This window comes from Rhinoderma darwinii, chromosome 10 (assembly GCF_050947455.1).
Source record: "Rhinoderma darwinii isolate aRhiDar2 chromosome 10, aRhiDar2.hap1, whole genome shotgun sequence".
Taxonomy (NCBI): Eukaryota; Metazoa; Chordata; class Amphibia; order Anura; family Rhinodermatidae; genus Rhinoderma; species Rhinoderma darwinii.
In genome coordinates this window covers 92,251,370-92,268,705 of record NC_134696.1, presented here as the reverse complement: position 1 = coordinate 92,268,705, position 17,336 = coordinate 92,251,370, and the positions used below count along the sequence as shown (strand labels likewise).

The 17,336-nt window shown below is 44.5% G+C and overlaps 1 protein-coding gene across 3 annotated transcripts in view; it reads right to left on the bottom strand.

The window, feature by feature from the left end:
• Positions 1–17,336, bottom strand: part of LOC142662210 (cell adhesion molecule CEACAM8-like) — a 41,910-nt gene that overhangs the window by 12,452 nt on the left and 12,122 nt on the right. Inside the window, exons 1-6 of one of the 3 annotated variants that reach the window (XM_075840275.1) lie at positions 16,892–17,059; positions 13,328–13,684; positions 7,005–7,271; positions 4,650–4,907; positions 2,958–3,078; positions 1,423–1,463 (exon numbers count right to left, since the gene is read on the bottom strand). In XM_075840275.1, coding sequence (XP_075696390.1) covers positions 1,423–1,463; positions 2,958–3,078; positions 4,650–4,907; positions 7,005–7,271; positions 13,328–13,649 — 1,009 coding nt within the window. In that variant the 5' untranslated portion in view covers positions 13,650–13,684; positions 16,892–17,059. Of the gene's footprint in view, positions 1–1,422; positions 1,464–2,957; positions 3,079–4,649; positions 4,908–7,004; positions 7,272–13,327; positions 13,685–16,501; positions 16,524–16,891; positions 17,060–17,336 lie in introns of those variants that run through there. The other 2 variants (XM_075840276.1, XM_075840274.1) reach the window with 2 other exon arrangements.

Below are 17,336 nucleotides of genomic sequence, written 5' to 3'. Positions count from 1 at the left end.
GGGGGTCTTGTATGTTATAGGTCATTTGTACACATGGCCTTGATTCCTCCTAAATAGAAAATGACTATACTTCCAGTTTAAAATAAAAACGTTGGTTCCATATACAGCATACAAGCAGCGTATTTTACACAATCTGCTGTCCCACCGCCAGAAGCATAACGTTAAGCTCCCGGGCCCCAATGCAAACTCTGTAACAAAGACCCCACCTACGCCATTTATAATACTGGTGTATTCAGAGCGCCCGTGAGTCACCTGGGCCGCGTGACTGCTACCTCTGTATTTCTTATAGCTGTGGTCCTGCCCATCGCTAGATTAGCTAATGTTGATTTCAGTCTTACATTATTTGCACAACCTTGGCTTTCAGAGTATCACGTCACTTTGTAAACAGTATTTAGGAGACAATGTATTTCCGTGAAAGTTGAGATGTTTAAAGTAAAATTCCATTTTAGGCTTAGACGTATTAAAGATATGTTTCGTATGGATCTGTAATACGGCACCCGTAGACAATGTACCTCTATGTTCCTTCCGATTTTAAATATGACATGGACCTATCAGATGCGGTATTATGGGGGTATTGCTTCTAGGGGAGAATACGCAGAGGAGGTGGCACACTTGTGGGCCATTTATTCAAACCTGTAGTCACAGAGCCAGATTAAAGTTTATATTAGGGAATTGCATAGTTTGCGACAATGTTATAATCTGGAACAATTACAAAAATTAGCATGTACCATTTATTTATGGCATTCAGGGGCTTAGCTATGGGGGGTGCAGAGATAGCAGTTTCATCCGGGCCCTAGAGCCTGAGTGGGCCCACAGGCCCATCTGACACATACACAGCCATCTTTATCTTGACTCTGATAACTTCCTGATATCTCACAACAAAAACTATTTAAAAAAGTCAAGTTAAAGTTTCTTGACCCTGAGTATGTAATGCGTTAAAAGTCAAGATAAAGATGGCTACATCTGTAAGAAGGTGCCAGTATTATAAATAATACAGGATACGTAAGGAGGCCCTGGTACTTATGTTGCATTGAGTTGTAGGAGCTTCAAGCAACACGTGTGATCGGAGCGCGTGTTCTGTGAATGGAGAACTCATTAGTCTATAGGTCCACTAATAAAATACGGGGGGGGGGGGTCTGTGTGTTCTCACTCGAGTTTTTCTTTCAAAAACATCTTCACAGCAAAGATGTATCCATGGACGATCTATATTCTCTTTGGGTTTGTGTGGGTTTCCTCCAGGTTCCTACGTTTCCGACCATGCTACAAAGACATACCGATAGTTAAATAGGCCTCCAATAAATAAAAAAAATCCTCCACGGCAATAATAAGGCCGCATATTATGGTCTGCACAGCAACACGACCTATGGGGAAAGAAAACCTAGAGTGCTTCTTTAATTCAAGGATGCGTTATATGGTACTTACCATTTCGGGATGATTTCATTTTTGAATTTGCGTCACTTGACCTGAAAATAAAAAAAGTCAACGTTTTCATCAGAGAATGAAACGTAAAGGAATGCAAAAGAAGATACAGGATAGGCCATCAATAGCTGGTGGGCCAGGGTCCGACTCCCGGCACTTCCGCCGATCAGCTGTTTTGAAGGGGTCGCAGAGCTTGTACGAGCGCTGCTTCCCCTTCATTTCCTTTACTGCTCATACTGCGAATTGCCGACACACTTGTAGCGTCGGTTCACAGTGTTACAGCCTTGTGCTTATGATAGTTCTGTTGGGCAACTACCATTATTGTCTAAGTTCTCACTTAGCTAAACGGATGGCTCTTTTATTTCAAGTCCATTTACTAGAAGTTTTAGATGAAGTCCTTATTAAAGAGGCTCCTTCACCAGTTTAATAATTCTCCATCTCTTACCTAATCTAATAAACGTTTTGATGTAGATAACTACTGTTTTTTTTTTTATTATTATTGACAAAGTTCTGATCATTTTTAGATTTATGTAAATTCTTTCTAAATGCCCAACTGGGCGTTTTTTTTTCCGTTTTACCAAGCGGGCGTTGTAAGGTAAAGTGCATGACGCTTACCAATCAGGGTCATACACTTCTCTTCATTCATAGCAAAGCGTGATCTCACGAGATCACACTGTGACGTCACTTACTCCCGCAGTTCCTTCACCGGAGCGACGGGAGAATGACCAGGCATCGCCTCCAGCCATGCCAGGACTGCTGCTGACGAAGATAATCGTCCTGGCACGGTTGGAGGCAATGTCTGGTCATTCTCCCGTCGCTGCGGTGAAGGAACTGCGGGAGTAAGTGACGTCACAGCGAGATCTCGTGAGATCACGCTTTGTTGTGAATAAAGCTGGGCATGAATGAGGAGAAGTGTATGACACGGATTGGTAAGCGTCATGCACTTTACCTTACAACGCCCGCTTGGTAAAAGGGAAAAAAAAAACACCCAGTTGGGCATTTAGAATAATTTACATAAATCTAAAAATGATCAGAACTTTGTCTACATCAAAGCGTTTATTAGATTAGGTAGGACATAGAGAAGAATTAAACTGGCGACAGAGCCTCTTTAACTGTATATGAAAAATATTCAATTTTGAAGTGCTTGAATTTACAGTCCAAGGTCTTCAGCTCCCACACTCCTTTGCCCCCATGATAACACTTCCTTTTCTGTGTCCTACTTGTCCTGTTCACATATAAATGTGGTGTGGATCCAATTCACTATATATACATAAAGTTATAACTATTCAAGCCAGCCAACGATATTGACATTGATGCAGACGATCTTTTAGCTGTCCGTATGACAGGGCTGAACAAGGACAGAATACATACAGGAGCTGCTGTATTGGGGTGACACAGGAGTAGAGGTTCTTTAGGCATTGGGCCTGATAATGTGGCAAAAAGTAAGCAATTAGAAAAACATTTTCATTTTTCGCAGAGTAAAGGGTCTTTTATGCAGCATTTCTAACACCAGTAATGTCGTCCTTCAGTCTACTTACGTTTTGCGCCGTTTGTGTATGATGAACAGATAAATTAATGCTGCGATAAGTATCAATAGCAAGATGGCCACCACAATTCCAATGACCATTGTTGAATCCATTTGACTCGGTTCTACATATTCTGTAAAAGAATTAGAGGACATTGTATGGAATGATTAGCAAAATAAGCTGTAAGAAAAGTATATGGTCAGGTGACACCATGTTCTTGTATACAATTTATCAAGTGGTCTTTGTAATCTTAGTCTACAGTGTATGGAGCCTATCGAGTATGAGGACCTCTTCACACCTACGTTGCAGGCTCCGTTAGGGGCTTCCACCACAGATCCGGCCCAAAATACCAGAAAAAATAGCGCAGTATGCTGGGCTATTGTTTCCAGTAAAACCACAGACGTCATGCCAGAAACCCGACTGAATAATTAAAGTTAATGGGTTCCTTTTGGTGCCGATGGTGTTCATCATGCAACGGAACCACTGCTTCCGGTATTTTCGTTGTTCTGCTCCTCTGCTACTCTGACGGAGCAGAATAACGAAAACACAGACGCAGGTGTGAATAGGCCCTTAGCCACATGGAGCAGCCACAGTCAGTACACATAGCGCCACCTAAGGGTTGTAGCTGGTGTAGAAGCAATGGGTTCCTATCAGTAAAGGTCTGGTCAGTGCTGTGCCGCTTCCTTTCTGATTGGCTTTCCTCGGAGCATTGGACGGACTCAATAGAAAGTCTATTGAGTCCGTACACTGCTCGCTCGGCTTTCCAAGGAAATCCAATCAAAAACTACTCACATTACTCACCAGAGCGCTTCTGCCGCTTTATTTGAGTGATCGGTGGGGGTCTCAGTGCGAAGACCCCCACCAATCAAAAATTCTCACATGTAACTAAGGCGCTGCTACGTGGCTGATCGAATATACGGGAAATAGCGAGAGGAATAGTTTCAAATATATCTATTTAATATAAACAATGGTGGCTACGCGTTTCAACGCTCTACCAGTGTCTTCCTCAGGCCCTGATGGCTACTTTCTATCAGCCACGTTGCAGCGCCTTATAAGATCCTTCCTTTTCTATTTTTCTTCCATTATCTTGTCAAGCGGTGACCGTACGGTCAACCGGTTTGGATCTTGGCAGCAGCACTTGGAGATCATCCTTGTGATTACCTTTTCAATATTGTTCCTACACAATATCTAGGTGAGCATGGTATGTCACAACCTTTAGCTTGCCTAATCTGATTGACCTGTACTATGTGGCGCCGTGCTTTTCGCTCTTATTTCCACATGTAACTAAGACATGTCAAATCTTTTTTAAAAGTTTAGATACCCTTTAAAAGATTTAGACTTCACAACTTTCTAATATGTGTCGTATATATGCTCTATTATTTGTGGTCACCTTCCATGATACAGACAGAAATCTTCAAGAGGTTGCCTTATAACTGCAAATTGTTAGAGGGGTTTTCCAGTCCCAAAAATATTGATGGCCTATCCTCAGGATAGGTCAGCAATATCTGGTCGGTCGAGGTCCGACTCCCGGCACGCCCGCCGATCAATTGTTTTGAAGGGACCGCAGCGCTTGTACTGCGTTTGATCTACTGACACGTCCCCATAGTATGTTCACCCAAAATTTATGTTTTGAGTTCCCCTTCAATGACCCATTAATATCTCTATTAAAAAGTATACTAAAAAAACGTATAGAATATAAATTACCTGCAGTCACATTCACAGATACATATACAGTGGCATTGCGGTGAGTCACTGGGTTCCTCACCACACACGTGTATTTTCCTTGGTCCTCAGTTTTAGCGTTACTTTTATCATATTTGTTTGTCTTTTCCTCTAAGACGGTGTCATTGACTTTCCATTGATATTCAGGAGGTGGGAAAGAATCAGCAGAGCATGTTAATATGATGGAAGAATCAGGCCTCACATATACCGGGCCTTCTATTACTGCCTTATCCGGGCCATCTGCAAAACACAAGAGGAGCAGGTGCAATAAGTAAAAGGTAAAAAAAAAAATCACAGGACGCTGGCATATTGTGAGGTCAAGTTCAGCCAGAATATCAGGCAGGACACAATCAAACAATATTTTTTTCTCAAAGGGTTCTTTTACTATGATATTAACCCCTAAATACCGAAGTTATTTTAAACCCTATTGACCGAGCAATTTTTTACGTTTTTCCATCGTCGCATTCAAAGAGCTAAAACTTTTTTGTTTTTCCGTTGACATAGCTGTATAAGGACTTTTTTTTTTTGTGGGACAAATTGTATTTCTTAATAGCACCATTTTGGGGATAATATAATTTATTGATTAACTTTTTTAGTGGGGTACTGAAAAAAAACACAGATATTTTGCCATTCTTTTTTGCGTCTTAATTTTATGCCGTTTGCCGTGTGGTATAAAAAACCTAATAACTTTATTCAGCGGGTCGTTACGATTGTGGCAATACCATATTTATATAGGTTTTTTTATGTTTTCCTACTTTTTTTTTATAAATTATTTGTTTTTGTGTCTCCATACTTTAAGAGCCATAACTTTTTTATTTTTCGACTGATGAAGTTGTATGAGGGATTTTTTTTTTTGCGGGACGACTTGTAGTTTTCTTTGGTACCATTTTGGAGTAGATGCAACTTTTTGATCACTTTTTATCAAATTGTTTTGATGGTAGGATGAACAGAAAACAGCAATTCTGGCATTGTTTTTTATTTAATTTTTTACGGCGTTCACCATGCGGGTTAAATAATGTAATAGTTTTATAGTTGGGTTCGTTATGGACGCGGCGATACCAAATATGAGTAACTTTTTACTTTTTTTCATAATAAAGTATAAAGCCTAACAGGCAATCACTAAAGGCAGACCTGGGGGCATTTGTAAGGCCCCCAGGCTGCCATAGAAACCATCGGCACCCTGCGATGCATGCGGCGTGAGAGAGGGAGTTCCCTTTAACACCACTTGGATGCAGCGCTCGCTATTGAGCGCCGCATCTAAGGGGTTCAATATGCTACTAAAACTTATAAGCCTTCTTACGGCCTAAAAAAAAAAAGAAGGCCATTTTAAAAATGATGTCAAAACAAAGTCCACATATGAGAAATGTTAATTAGTAACTATTGTGTGCGGCATTCCTGTCTTAGGGTCAGTTCACGCTGAGTTTTTTGACACGTTTTTTTACATGGAAACCGCATCGTAAAACGCGCCAAAAAACAGCCGAAAATGTCTCCCATTGATTTCAAAGGGAGGCGGAGGCTTTTTTTTTTTCCGCGAGCAGAAAAACCGTCTCGCGGGATAAAGGAGCGACATGCACTATCTTGGGGTGTTTACGTCTCTGACCTCCCATTGACATCAATGGGAGGCAGATAAAACGTATTTTGCTGCGTTTTTTGCCCTTGGCGCTCAATGGCCGAGGGGGAAAAAAACTTGAAAAACGCTGTGAAAATTGGCGTGCAGGCAGAGCCAAATCTGCCTCAAAATTCCAAACTGAATTTTGAGGAAGATTTTCTGCCGGAAAAATCTCAGTGTGAACCCAACCTTACAAGCAGAGAAATTCTAAATTTTTAAAATATTTTCTCAAGATTTGTTACATTTTGATGTTTTTTTTCACAAATAAAAACACAGAATGTTTTGTGAAGAAATTACCACTAACATTTTGCCCCTTATCATGCTGGGTTCACACTGAGTTTGGAATTTTGAGGCAGATTTTGCTCTGCCTGCACGCCGATTTTCGCAGCGTTTTTCCACGAAATACAATTTCTCTGCCTCCCACTGATGTCAATGGGAGGTCAGAGACGAAAACGCCCGAAGATAGGGCATGTCGCTTCTTTTTCCCGCGGGCCCTCTTTTCCGCTCGCGTGAAAAAAACACCTCAGCCTCCGATTGAAATCAATGGGAGGCATTTTCGGCGCGTTTTCCGACGCGGTTTCTGCTTAAAAAAACTCAGTGTGATCTGACCCTTAAGTTTATTGAAGAGTCCCACCAAAGACAGATGATCTGTTGTGTTGGATTTTATTAAAAGCCATTACAAAGTATATATATATATTCACACCGGTACAACTATTATAGTTACTCACAGGCCACAGTAACTGTGTAGGGATCACTGAAGACCTCACTGACAAGGTTCTGAGCTTTACATTTGTATTCTCCTGAGTCTTCTCGTTGAACACTGGGGAAGGTGAGAGTCTTGTTATCTCCAGATAATTTGGTTTCAGAGGAGATGCTGGTACCACGTCTGTTCCACGTTATCGTCATAGCACGTGAGGTGTCACAAGTTAGGGTCAATGTGTCATTTTCCTTGGGTTGGGTGATGGACGCTGTGATTTTAGGTTTAGTCACCGGCTCTGTGAATGGAGGAACCAGAACATAGAGAAACTGATAAATGATAAAGTACATACATATTTTGCTTTATCCTTGACTTAGTATCATGACCAACAAACAGAATATACGGTGACCTAATTTAAATTTCTTTGCATTGTGTGATATTTCAGTCTGGTTAATGTATTAGGAGAAGTTTGGAGAAAATATGAAATGAGTAACTCAACTGCATAATGGGAGAGTGATTTGGTGGCTCTTATATCCAGGATGAGTCAGAAGAATCTCCAGACCTTCTTAAAACTCCTGAACGGAGTCTTCAAAGGGACTGTCCTTCATTTCCTAACTTATCTTCATGGCGGTCCAACCTCAGGTTTTTCTGATACAGAGCTCGATTAAAATAAAATTATGTGTGCCTTCAGCCGCCACTAGAGGGAGCAGAGGAGCATAGTGGCATATGTTCTGAGTGACACGGTGACCGTGAGTGATGGGCGCTGGAGCTGTGATTGGCCTCATGTTGGAAAGCAGTTCCCAGGATAAGCAATGACAGATGCAAAATCAACAACAGCACCATAACCGGACCGCTGTGATATTCATCTCACCCTGTTCCACCATAGGTGGAACTGATCAGCACGAATACACAACATAATACTGGTTATTTCTCCATATTACCATTGCGCCTTTGTCCCCTGCAGCTACTTGGTGTCATAATAAGTGTAAACTGTAAACTTTTCTGAAATATGATACTTTATATACAAGAGCTACAGGCTCTTGTATATACTTCTTGTGACACCCGATAACTTCAGGTGACAAAGGGACACTAATACTGTCTTCTGTGTATACTTGCTGGTCAACTGTGACACACATTATGACAACTGTTCACTGGCATTTGCACTGTAAGTCCCAGGCAATGTTAGCATTTTCATCCTGCTAAAAATGCTTCCAAAACAAAATGTAGGCTATGTTCATACTTCATTTGGTGTAAACGTAGTGAAATACCACCAATGGTGTCAATCAGGAGCATGATAAGGGGTAGGTGGAGTAGGCTGCCACCTAGGGTTCTATGGGTGGGGGGTTGAAGTTTATAGGACAACCAGTTGGACAAAATCCAATCTGCTGTTAATGCTATAGGTGCTGAGGTAAGATGAGCACTTTCCTTCAATGCATTGACAAGGAAAAGGCTCCTGTCACACAAGAACAGACGTTGTCTGACAGATGTCCACTGTAACCAATCATTGTGCTCCCATGTACAAAAAAAGACACTAGGAGTTAGTGGGGAAATGGAGAGACATGAGATAATCAAATGACAGAGCATACATCCGACAGCTATATAGCGCCAACATATTCCACAGCACTCCTTACTTACTGTCCCCTTTGGGTATGTTTTTGAGGTGTGGGAGGAAACAGGAGTACCCGGAGGAAACCCTAGCAAACAGGAGAAAATACAAACTCCATGCAGATGCAGTTGTTGGTTGGATTTGAACCCAGGGCCCCAGTGCTGCAATGCAATAGTGCTAACCATTGAGCCATTGTGCTACAGGGACCAAGGGTTTGGGGCGCATTCTAAAACCCCTGCACTAGATACCAAGCGAGCTTGTCGGGCGGATGTTTGTAGGCATTCTGTTTCCGATTTTCCACCCGTTTTTCGGTCCGTATATGGCCTGAAAAACGGCTGAAAATAGGTCATGTGAACATACCCTAAGAGAGAAAGCCTGGAGAACTAATGAAGATGTAAGTGACGTGGGGAGGGGCACATAGGATGTTGCGATATATTACAGAGAACATGAACTAGTAGCCCCTACACCGCCCACCCCTGAGAACAGACATGATTTGTAAATTTAATAAAGTGTCTCACGCTAAACAGAAGTTCTATGCCTAATCCTTTTTTTTTTTTAGGGGGGGGGATTCCGGTAAACAGAGCTTACACAATGTATAATGAAAAGTTCTAAACGTTCCTAATTTACTTTGTGTTTGAATTCCTCATCATTTTTAAGAGGAAAAACAATCTGCTTGCTGTCAATGAATGGAAACATTTTATTGTTCACAGTCAGAAACTAAAAACAGTCTTGAGTCTGACCTTGCCCAGCTCACACAGTTGTGGGGCTTGTTACAATATATCATTGTAGGCATGGACTGCTAGATTCAGGGGCGTAACTAGGAAAGACTGGGCCCCATAGCAAACTTTTGACTGGGGCCCCCCTCCACTGGGTGTCACACAACCCCTCCCCCCCTTGTAGATAGTGCCTTTTTTTACAGGCCCTCCCCTGTAGATAACGCCATACAGCCCCCCTGTAGATAACGCCATACAGCCCCCCTGTAGATAACGCCATACAGCCCCCCTGTAGATAACGCCATACAGCCCCCCTGTAGATAACGCCATACAGCCCCCTCTGTAGATAACGCCATACAGCCCCCCTGTAGATAGCGCCATACAGCCCCCCTCTGTCGATAGCGCCATACAGCCCCCCTCTGTAGATAGCGCCATACAGTCCCTTCTGTAGATAGCGCCATACAGCCCCCTCTGTAGATAGCGCCATACAGCCCCCTCTGTAGATAGCGCCATACAGCCCCCTTTGTAGATAGCGCCATACAGCCCCCTCTGTAGATAGCGCCATATAGCCCCCTCTGTAGATAGCGCCATACAGCCCCCTCTGTAGATAGCGCCATACAGCCCCCTCTGTAGATAGCGCCATACAGCCCCCTCTGTAGATAGCGCCATACAGCCCCCTCTGTAGATAGCGCCATACAGCCCCCTCTGTAGATAGCGCCATACAGCCCCCTCTGTAGATAGCGCCATACAGCCCCCTCTGTAGATTGCGCCATACAGCCCCCCTGTAGATAGCGCCATACAGCCCCCTCTGTAGATAGCGCCATACAGCCCCCTCTGTAGATAGCGCCATACAGCCCCCTCTGTAGATAGCGCCATACAGCTCCCTCTGTAGATAGCGCCATACAGCTCCCTCTGTAGATAGCGCCATACAGCCCCCTCTGTAGATAGCGCCATACAGCCCCCACTGTAGATAGCGCCATACAGCCCCCTCTGTAGATAGCGCCATACAGCCCCCTCTGTAGATAGCGCCATACAGCCCCCTCTGTAGATAGCGCCATACAGCCCCCTCTGTAGATAGCGCCATACAGCCCCCTCTGTAGATAGCGCCATACAACCCCCTCTGTAGATAGCGCCATACAGCCCCCTCTGTAGATAACGCCATACAGCCCCCCTCTGTAGATAGCGCCATACAGCTCCCTCTGTAGATAGCGCCATACAGCTCCCTCTGTAGATAGCGCCATACAGCCCCCTCTGTAGATAGCGCCATACAGCCCCCTCTGTAGATAGCGCCATACAGCCCCCTCTGTAGATAGCGCCATACAGCCCCCTCTGTAGATAGCGCCATACAGCCCCCTCTGTAGATAGCGCCATACAGCTCCCTCTGTAGATAGCGCCATACAGCTCCCTCTGTAGATAGCGCCATACAGCTCCCTCTGTAGATAGCGCCATACAGCCCCCTCTGTAGATAGCGCCATACAGCCCCCTCTGTAGATAGCGCCATACAGCCCCCTCTGTAGATAGCGCCATACAGCCCCCTCTGTAGATAGCGCCATACAGCCCCCTCTGTAGATAGCGCCATACAACCCCCTCTGTAGATAGCGCCATACAGCCCCCTCTGTAGATAACGCCATACAGCCCCCCTCTGTAGATAGCGCCATACAGCTCCCTCTGTAGATAGCGCCATACAGCTCCCTCTGTAGATAGCGCCATACAGCCCCCTCTGTAGATAGCGCCATACAGCCCCCTCTGTAGATAGCGCCATACAGCCCCCTCTGTAGATAGCGCCATACAGCCCCCTCTGTAGATAGCGCCATACAACCCCCTCTGTAGATAGCGCCATACAGCCCCCTCTGTAGATAACGCCATACAGCCCCCCTCTGTAGATAGCGCCATACAGCTCCCTCTGTAGATAGCGCCATACAGCTCCCTCTGTAGATAGCGCCATACAGCCCCCTCTGTAGATAACGCCATACAGCCCCCTCTGTAGATAGCGCCATACAGCCCCCTCTGTAGATAGCGCCATACAGCCCCCTCTGTAGATAGCGCCATACAGCCCCCTCTGTAGATAGCGCCATACAGCCCCCTCTGTAGATAGCGCCATACAGCCCCCTCTGTAGATAGCGCCATACAGCCCCCTCTGTAGATAGCGCCATACAGCCCCCTCTGTAGATAGCGCCATACAGCCCCCTCTGTAGATAGCGCCATACAGCCCCCTCTGTAGATAGCGCCATACAGCCCCCTCTGTAGATAGCGCCATACAGCCCCCTCTGTAGATAGCGCCATACAGCCCCCTCTGTAGATAGCGCCATACAGCCCCCTCTGTAGATAGCGCCATACAGCCCCCTCTGTAGATAGCGCCATACAGCCCCCTCTGTAGATAGCGCCATACAGCCCCCCTGTAGATAGCGCCATACAGCCCCAACTGTAGGGAACGCCATACAGCCCCCCCTGTAGGGAACGCCATACAGCCCCCCCTGTAGGGAACGCCATACAGCCCACCCCTGTAGGGAACGCCATACAGCCCCCCCCTGTAGGGAACGCCATACAGCCCCCCCTGTAGGGAACGCCATACAGCCCCCCCTGTAGGGAACGCCATACATCCCCCCCTGTAGGGAACGCCATACAGCCCCCCCCTGTAGGGAACGCCATACAGCCCCCCCTGTAGGGAACGCCATACAGCCCCCCCTGTAGGGAACGCCATACAGCCCCCCTGTAGGGAACGCCATACAGCCCCCCTGTAGGGAACGCCATACAGCCCCCCCTGTAGGGAACGCGATACACCACCCCCCTGTAGAGAACGCGATACACCACCCCCCTGTAGGGAACGCCATACAGCCCCCCCTGTAGGGAATGCCATACAGCCCCCCCTGTAGGGAATGCCATACAGCCCCCCCCTGTAGGGAGCGCCATACAGCCCCCCCTGTAGGGAACGACATACAGCCCCCCCGTAGGGAACGCCATTCAGCATCCCCAACAACCCAAAAAAATTCGACCTACAGTGTGTCCTACAAAAGACATGCATCCCCTATCCACACACATAGGGGATACGTGTGATCGTTTGCAGCGATAGGGAGAACGGGGGAAGGAAAGTCCCCTGAAGTTCTCCATGACTAACCTCGGACTTCCGGCGTCTGCGCAGCTCTATAAAAATGAAAGGGCAGCTGGTCACGCATCTGCACAAGCGCGACCGGCGCTCCATTCATTTCTACGGAGCTGCCAACACAGACCCCGGAAGTCCGAGGTTTGTGATGGAGAACGTCAGGGGACTTTCAGTCCCCCGTTCTCCCTATCAATGCCAGCGATCACACATGTATCCCCTGTCCTGTGGATATCCTGTGGATAGGGGATACATGTATTTTGTTTAATGGCAGAGAGGGGAGATACCTCCCTGCTCTGCCGTAGTGTTCAGTGGCGTCCCGCTGTAGCAGCCATAGCGGCAGCTAGCGGGAGCCTCTGGCCATGGTGGGGGCCCGTGCCAGCGGGCGACACGGGCCCCCTCATGCCGCGGGCCCCGTAGCAGCCACTACTGTGTGTGTAGTCTTCTGTGTGTATACCTTGTGTGTGAAGCGTAGTGTGTGTACTATTTGCGTAGTGTCCTGTTTGTGTAGTACATATGTGTGTACTGTGTGTGTATAATGTAGTGTTTGCGTGTGTGTGTAGCATGTGTCGCTTGCATGAGGGGTCAGTGTGCAGGTTTGTGACAGTTCTCCCCTTTTCCGCCACACGTTGTTGAAATAGCAGCTGGATCACAGAACCGGGTTCTCCTCAGACTTGGTGTACGTCTTGCTGCAGCTTTCCTCATACTCTCATACTCCATTATGCTTTTCTATTTCAGCATCTCTGTATTGTATTGTATTGTATTCCATTCAGTTCTCAGTTGATGTTATTTCTGCAATTGATGAGTTAGGTTTTCTACTTCGGATTACAATATGGGGATTGCCGGTGTTAGGTAAAGTTCATGAGAACTAAATATAAAATGTACGGCTTATGTAGTCACACACAGGAGCAAAAACTATTTTCTGACATAATACTCACCATAGACGGTCAGGGTCACATGTATGTCTTGTAATGATATCGCTGTCTGTATCTTCAATATATAATTCCCTCCATCTGTGCTATTTAGATCTCTGATGTGTAATGATCCGTTACTGAAAGCTGTGATCCTGGGATGGTACTGAGATCCATTATATGGAGGGAAACTACTACCAGGAGAATATGACAGGATGTTGTACTGAGCGTTTGTATTTGGTCCTTTATACCAGTTGATAGTCACAATTCTCTCAGTAATCCCAGTAACGCTCAGGGTGACAGATCCATTAATAACTGGATACTGGGGGATCAGCTGGATACTGGGCATTGCACTGGTCACCTCCAATGTGAGGACGAGGAGAACTACGAGAGAAAGCAGAATCCGCTCAGTTATCACATGACAAATACACAGAAATCTCACACATTTGATAATCAGATTATAGTAAATGAACCGATAACATACATTATACTTCATACATTGTAAATTCTGGGGGATAAATCCCCAAATTTAAAGGGGACGTTATGTAACTTTACATGTTATCGTATTCTGTGCCCAGTGTAGCATTATAAATATATTGTACTGTGCCTTTAACTGTGGGGTAGGTTTACTATTCAAAATGCACTAGATTTATGGCGGACAAACTGCGCGCCAGATTAGACACATTTTTCAACATGCTAGAAAAGAGGCGGGACTTAAAGGGACATGGGCGTGGCTTAAACTGTGATACCATGCACCTTTATGTTGGCGCAAAAAAACTGTTTTTTTTTGCACAGTGCAAGACAGGGTAAAGGTTACGTACAGAAATGTTGATATTGATTGCTTTTGTTATAGCGGCCATTTAAAAAAAAAAAAAAAAAAACAACAACAAAGTGCAGCCATATTGGTTCTCCTTTTTCAACCCCTTCCTGTACCTTGGCGTAAATGAACGTCCAGGTGAGCAGTAGCTTCGCGCACCTGTACGTGAAGTAACGCCCGCTCTCTAAAAGTTAACTGCCGCGCGGCGGTGAACTGTGCAGGGTTTCTGCCCTGCTCTCCCTGTTTCCGATCAGCGGCCCATCGCCGCTGATTTAGACAATTAACCTCTCGTCACAATGAGAGTTAGAATACATTACTCTATGTGGGTAGTGTAATGCATTCTAGCAGCAATCAGAGCTGCAAGTCTTCAAGTCCCATAGTGGGACAAAAAAGAAAAAGTAAAAAAAAAAGTAAGAAAAATGCTTTAGAAAAGTGTAAAAATAAAAGATAGAAGTTATTATAGGAAAAAAAATGAACATGTTAAATAAAGTACACATATTTGGTATCACCCCATTTGTTACGACCCAGACTATAAAACTATAATATTATTTTTCCCTCACGGTGAACACCGCAAAATAAATATGTAAAAAACTATGCAAGAATCAAAATTTTTTGTTCACCATCCCTCCCAATATATAGAATAAAAAGTGATCAAAAAGTCGCATGTACCCCAAAATAGTACCAATAAAAACTACAACCCGTCCTGCAAAAAAAAAAAACAAGCCCTTACACAGCTTTTTTGACTGAAAAATAAAAAAGTTATGGCTCTCAGAATATGGGGACACAAAAAATAAATTTTATAAAAAAGTGATTTTACTGCGCAAACGCCGCAAAATATAAAAAAACTATATACATCTGGTATCGCCGTAATCGTCAGAATAAAGTAAAATTGTCATTTATAGCCCAGGATGAACGCCGTAAATTTTTTTTATAAAAAAAACATTGTCAGAATTGCTTGTTTTTGGTCACCTCGCCTGCCAAAAAATGGAATAAAAAGTGATCAAAAAATAAATAAATCGCATGCACCCCAAAATGGTAAGAATGAAATTTACAGATTGTCCCGCAACAGATAAGCCCTCACACAGCAGAGCGTTCCAAAAGCGGATAAGATTGGGCACCATTTATCAGTGAGACACCGGACACACATCTGCGGATTATTATTTATTTACCGCATTATTATATCCTCTTATTATGCCCTGATGTACTCCGTACAGCTTACAAATGCACCCACATTATAAAGTGAAATACCAGTAAAATTCCAAACAGAACGACCAAGCAAAATTTGCGCTCCAAAAGCCAAATGGCACTCCCTCACTTCTGAGCCCTACAGTGTGCCCAAACATCAGTTTACCTCCACATCGCCATACGCGGGAGAACCCGAATCACATTTTATGAGGTATTTGTCTTCAGTGGCACAAACTGGGCACAACATATTGTGCATACCTCCCAACCGTCCAGGATTCAGCGGGACAGTCCCGGATTCTGGGCGGTGTCCCGCTGTCCCGGGTGGCAGCGGGTATGTCCCACTGTCAAACTAATTCTGAAGCAGGGAATCATCAGGTCCCTGCTTCAGAATTAGTTCAGAGAGGAGGAACAAAGGGAGTTCCTCCGCTCGCCGAGAACTCCCTGGGCACAGTGCTACTTTAAGCGCTGTGCTCGGGGAAGCCCTTGACATTACGGTCCATATATGGACAGGGACGTCAGTGGCTACTCATTGAGCGGAATCCCCATTGCCGATGATCTGGCCGGGGATTCCGCTCCTGGGGGAAATCCCTTAGGTCTCTGTCCATATATGGGCATTGACGTCAGTGGCTCCTCGTGGAGCAGAATCCCCGGCCAGTGTCGGCAAAGTAACGCTGAGCCGGGGGATTCCTCGGCGAGCGGAGATCACGTGAGCGGCGCTGAACCTGAAAAAGACAAGATGCGGGGATCAGTAAGTATTTTTGCACACAGCACCCCACTGAAACACAAATGTACAAATGGAGGCTGCAATAAAAAAAAAACTGGAGTGCTCCTTTGAGGGGTGTAGTTTCCCAAATGGGGTCCCTTTTGGGGTGTTTCCACTGTTTTGGTATCCCAGGAGCCTTGCAAATGCGACATGCCCCCGAAAACCATCCCAGCAAAACTTGAGCCCCGAAAGCCAAATTACACTCCTTCCCTTCTCCTTCCCTTCCCTTCTTCTGTGGGTCCGAACAGCAGTTTATTACCACATGTGGGGTATTTCCGTATTCAGGAGAAATTTCTTTACAAATGTTGGGGTGTTTTTACTCCTTTATTCCTTGTAAACTTTCTAAGTTTTTTCAGAAAAAAAAGTAGATTTCCATCTTCACAGACCAATTCAAATAACTTTAGCAAATAAACATTGGGGTCCAAATTATATACACCTAGATAAATTCCTTGAGGGTGTAGTTTCCAAAATAGGGACACTTGGAGGGTTTTCACTGTTTTGGTACCACAAGATCTCTTCAAACCTGCCTTGTAACGTCCTAGAAAAATAAAGGGACGTTCAAAAAACAATGCAAACATAAAGTACACCAATGGGAAATGTGAAATAGTAACTATTTTGTGTGATATTACTATCTGTTTTACAAGCAGATACATTTAAACGTAGAAAAATGCAAATTTTTTGCACATTTTCTCTATATTTTGGTGTTTTATCACAAATAAATATTGAATTTATCGACCAAATGTTTTCACTAACATAATGTACAATATGTCACAAGAAAACAGTATCAAAATCACTTGGATAGGTAAAAGCATTCCCAAGTTATTACCACATAAATTGGCACGTCAGATTTTAAAAAATCGGCTTCATCCTCAAGGCCAAAACAGGCTCAGTCCTGAAGGGGTTAAAAAGGTTCTGAGAATTACAGCATCAACCAGCATGTTCTATCCAGTTCAGAGAGTCAGTTTTGTCTTCTGTTTTTGAGGAGAGAAATCCAGTGACAACCAACATGGCTTCACTTTCTGTTGTTACATTTGCAAAAATGGCCGCCTTAACGAAACAGAGAAAAATATCTAGAAGCAAATAAAAACAAAAATTACCAAACTTGTCTGCTCTAACTTCTGATTTACTAATAGATGGTTATTTGGGTGGAAATTCTCTTTAGGATATCTCCAGGACAACTCCTGTTTGGAAATGGGGGAAGTCCAAAAAAAAAAAAGAAGAAAAAAATACGAGACGAAAGACATAAAGTCCCCTGCCAATTCCCGATCCCC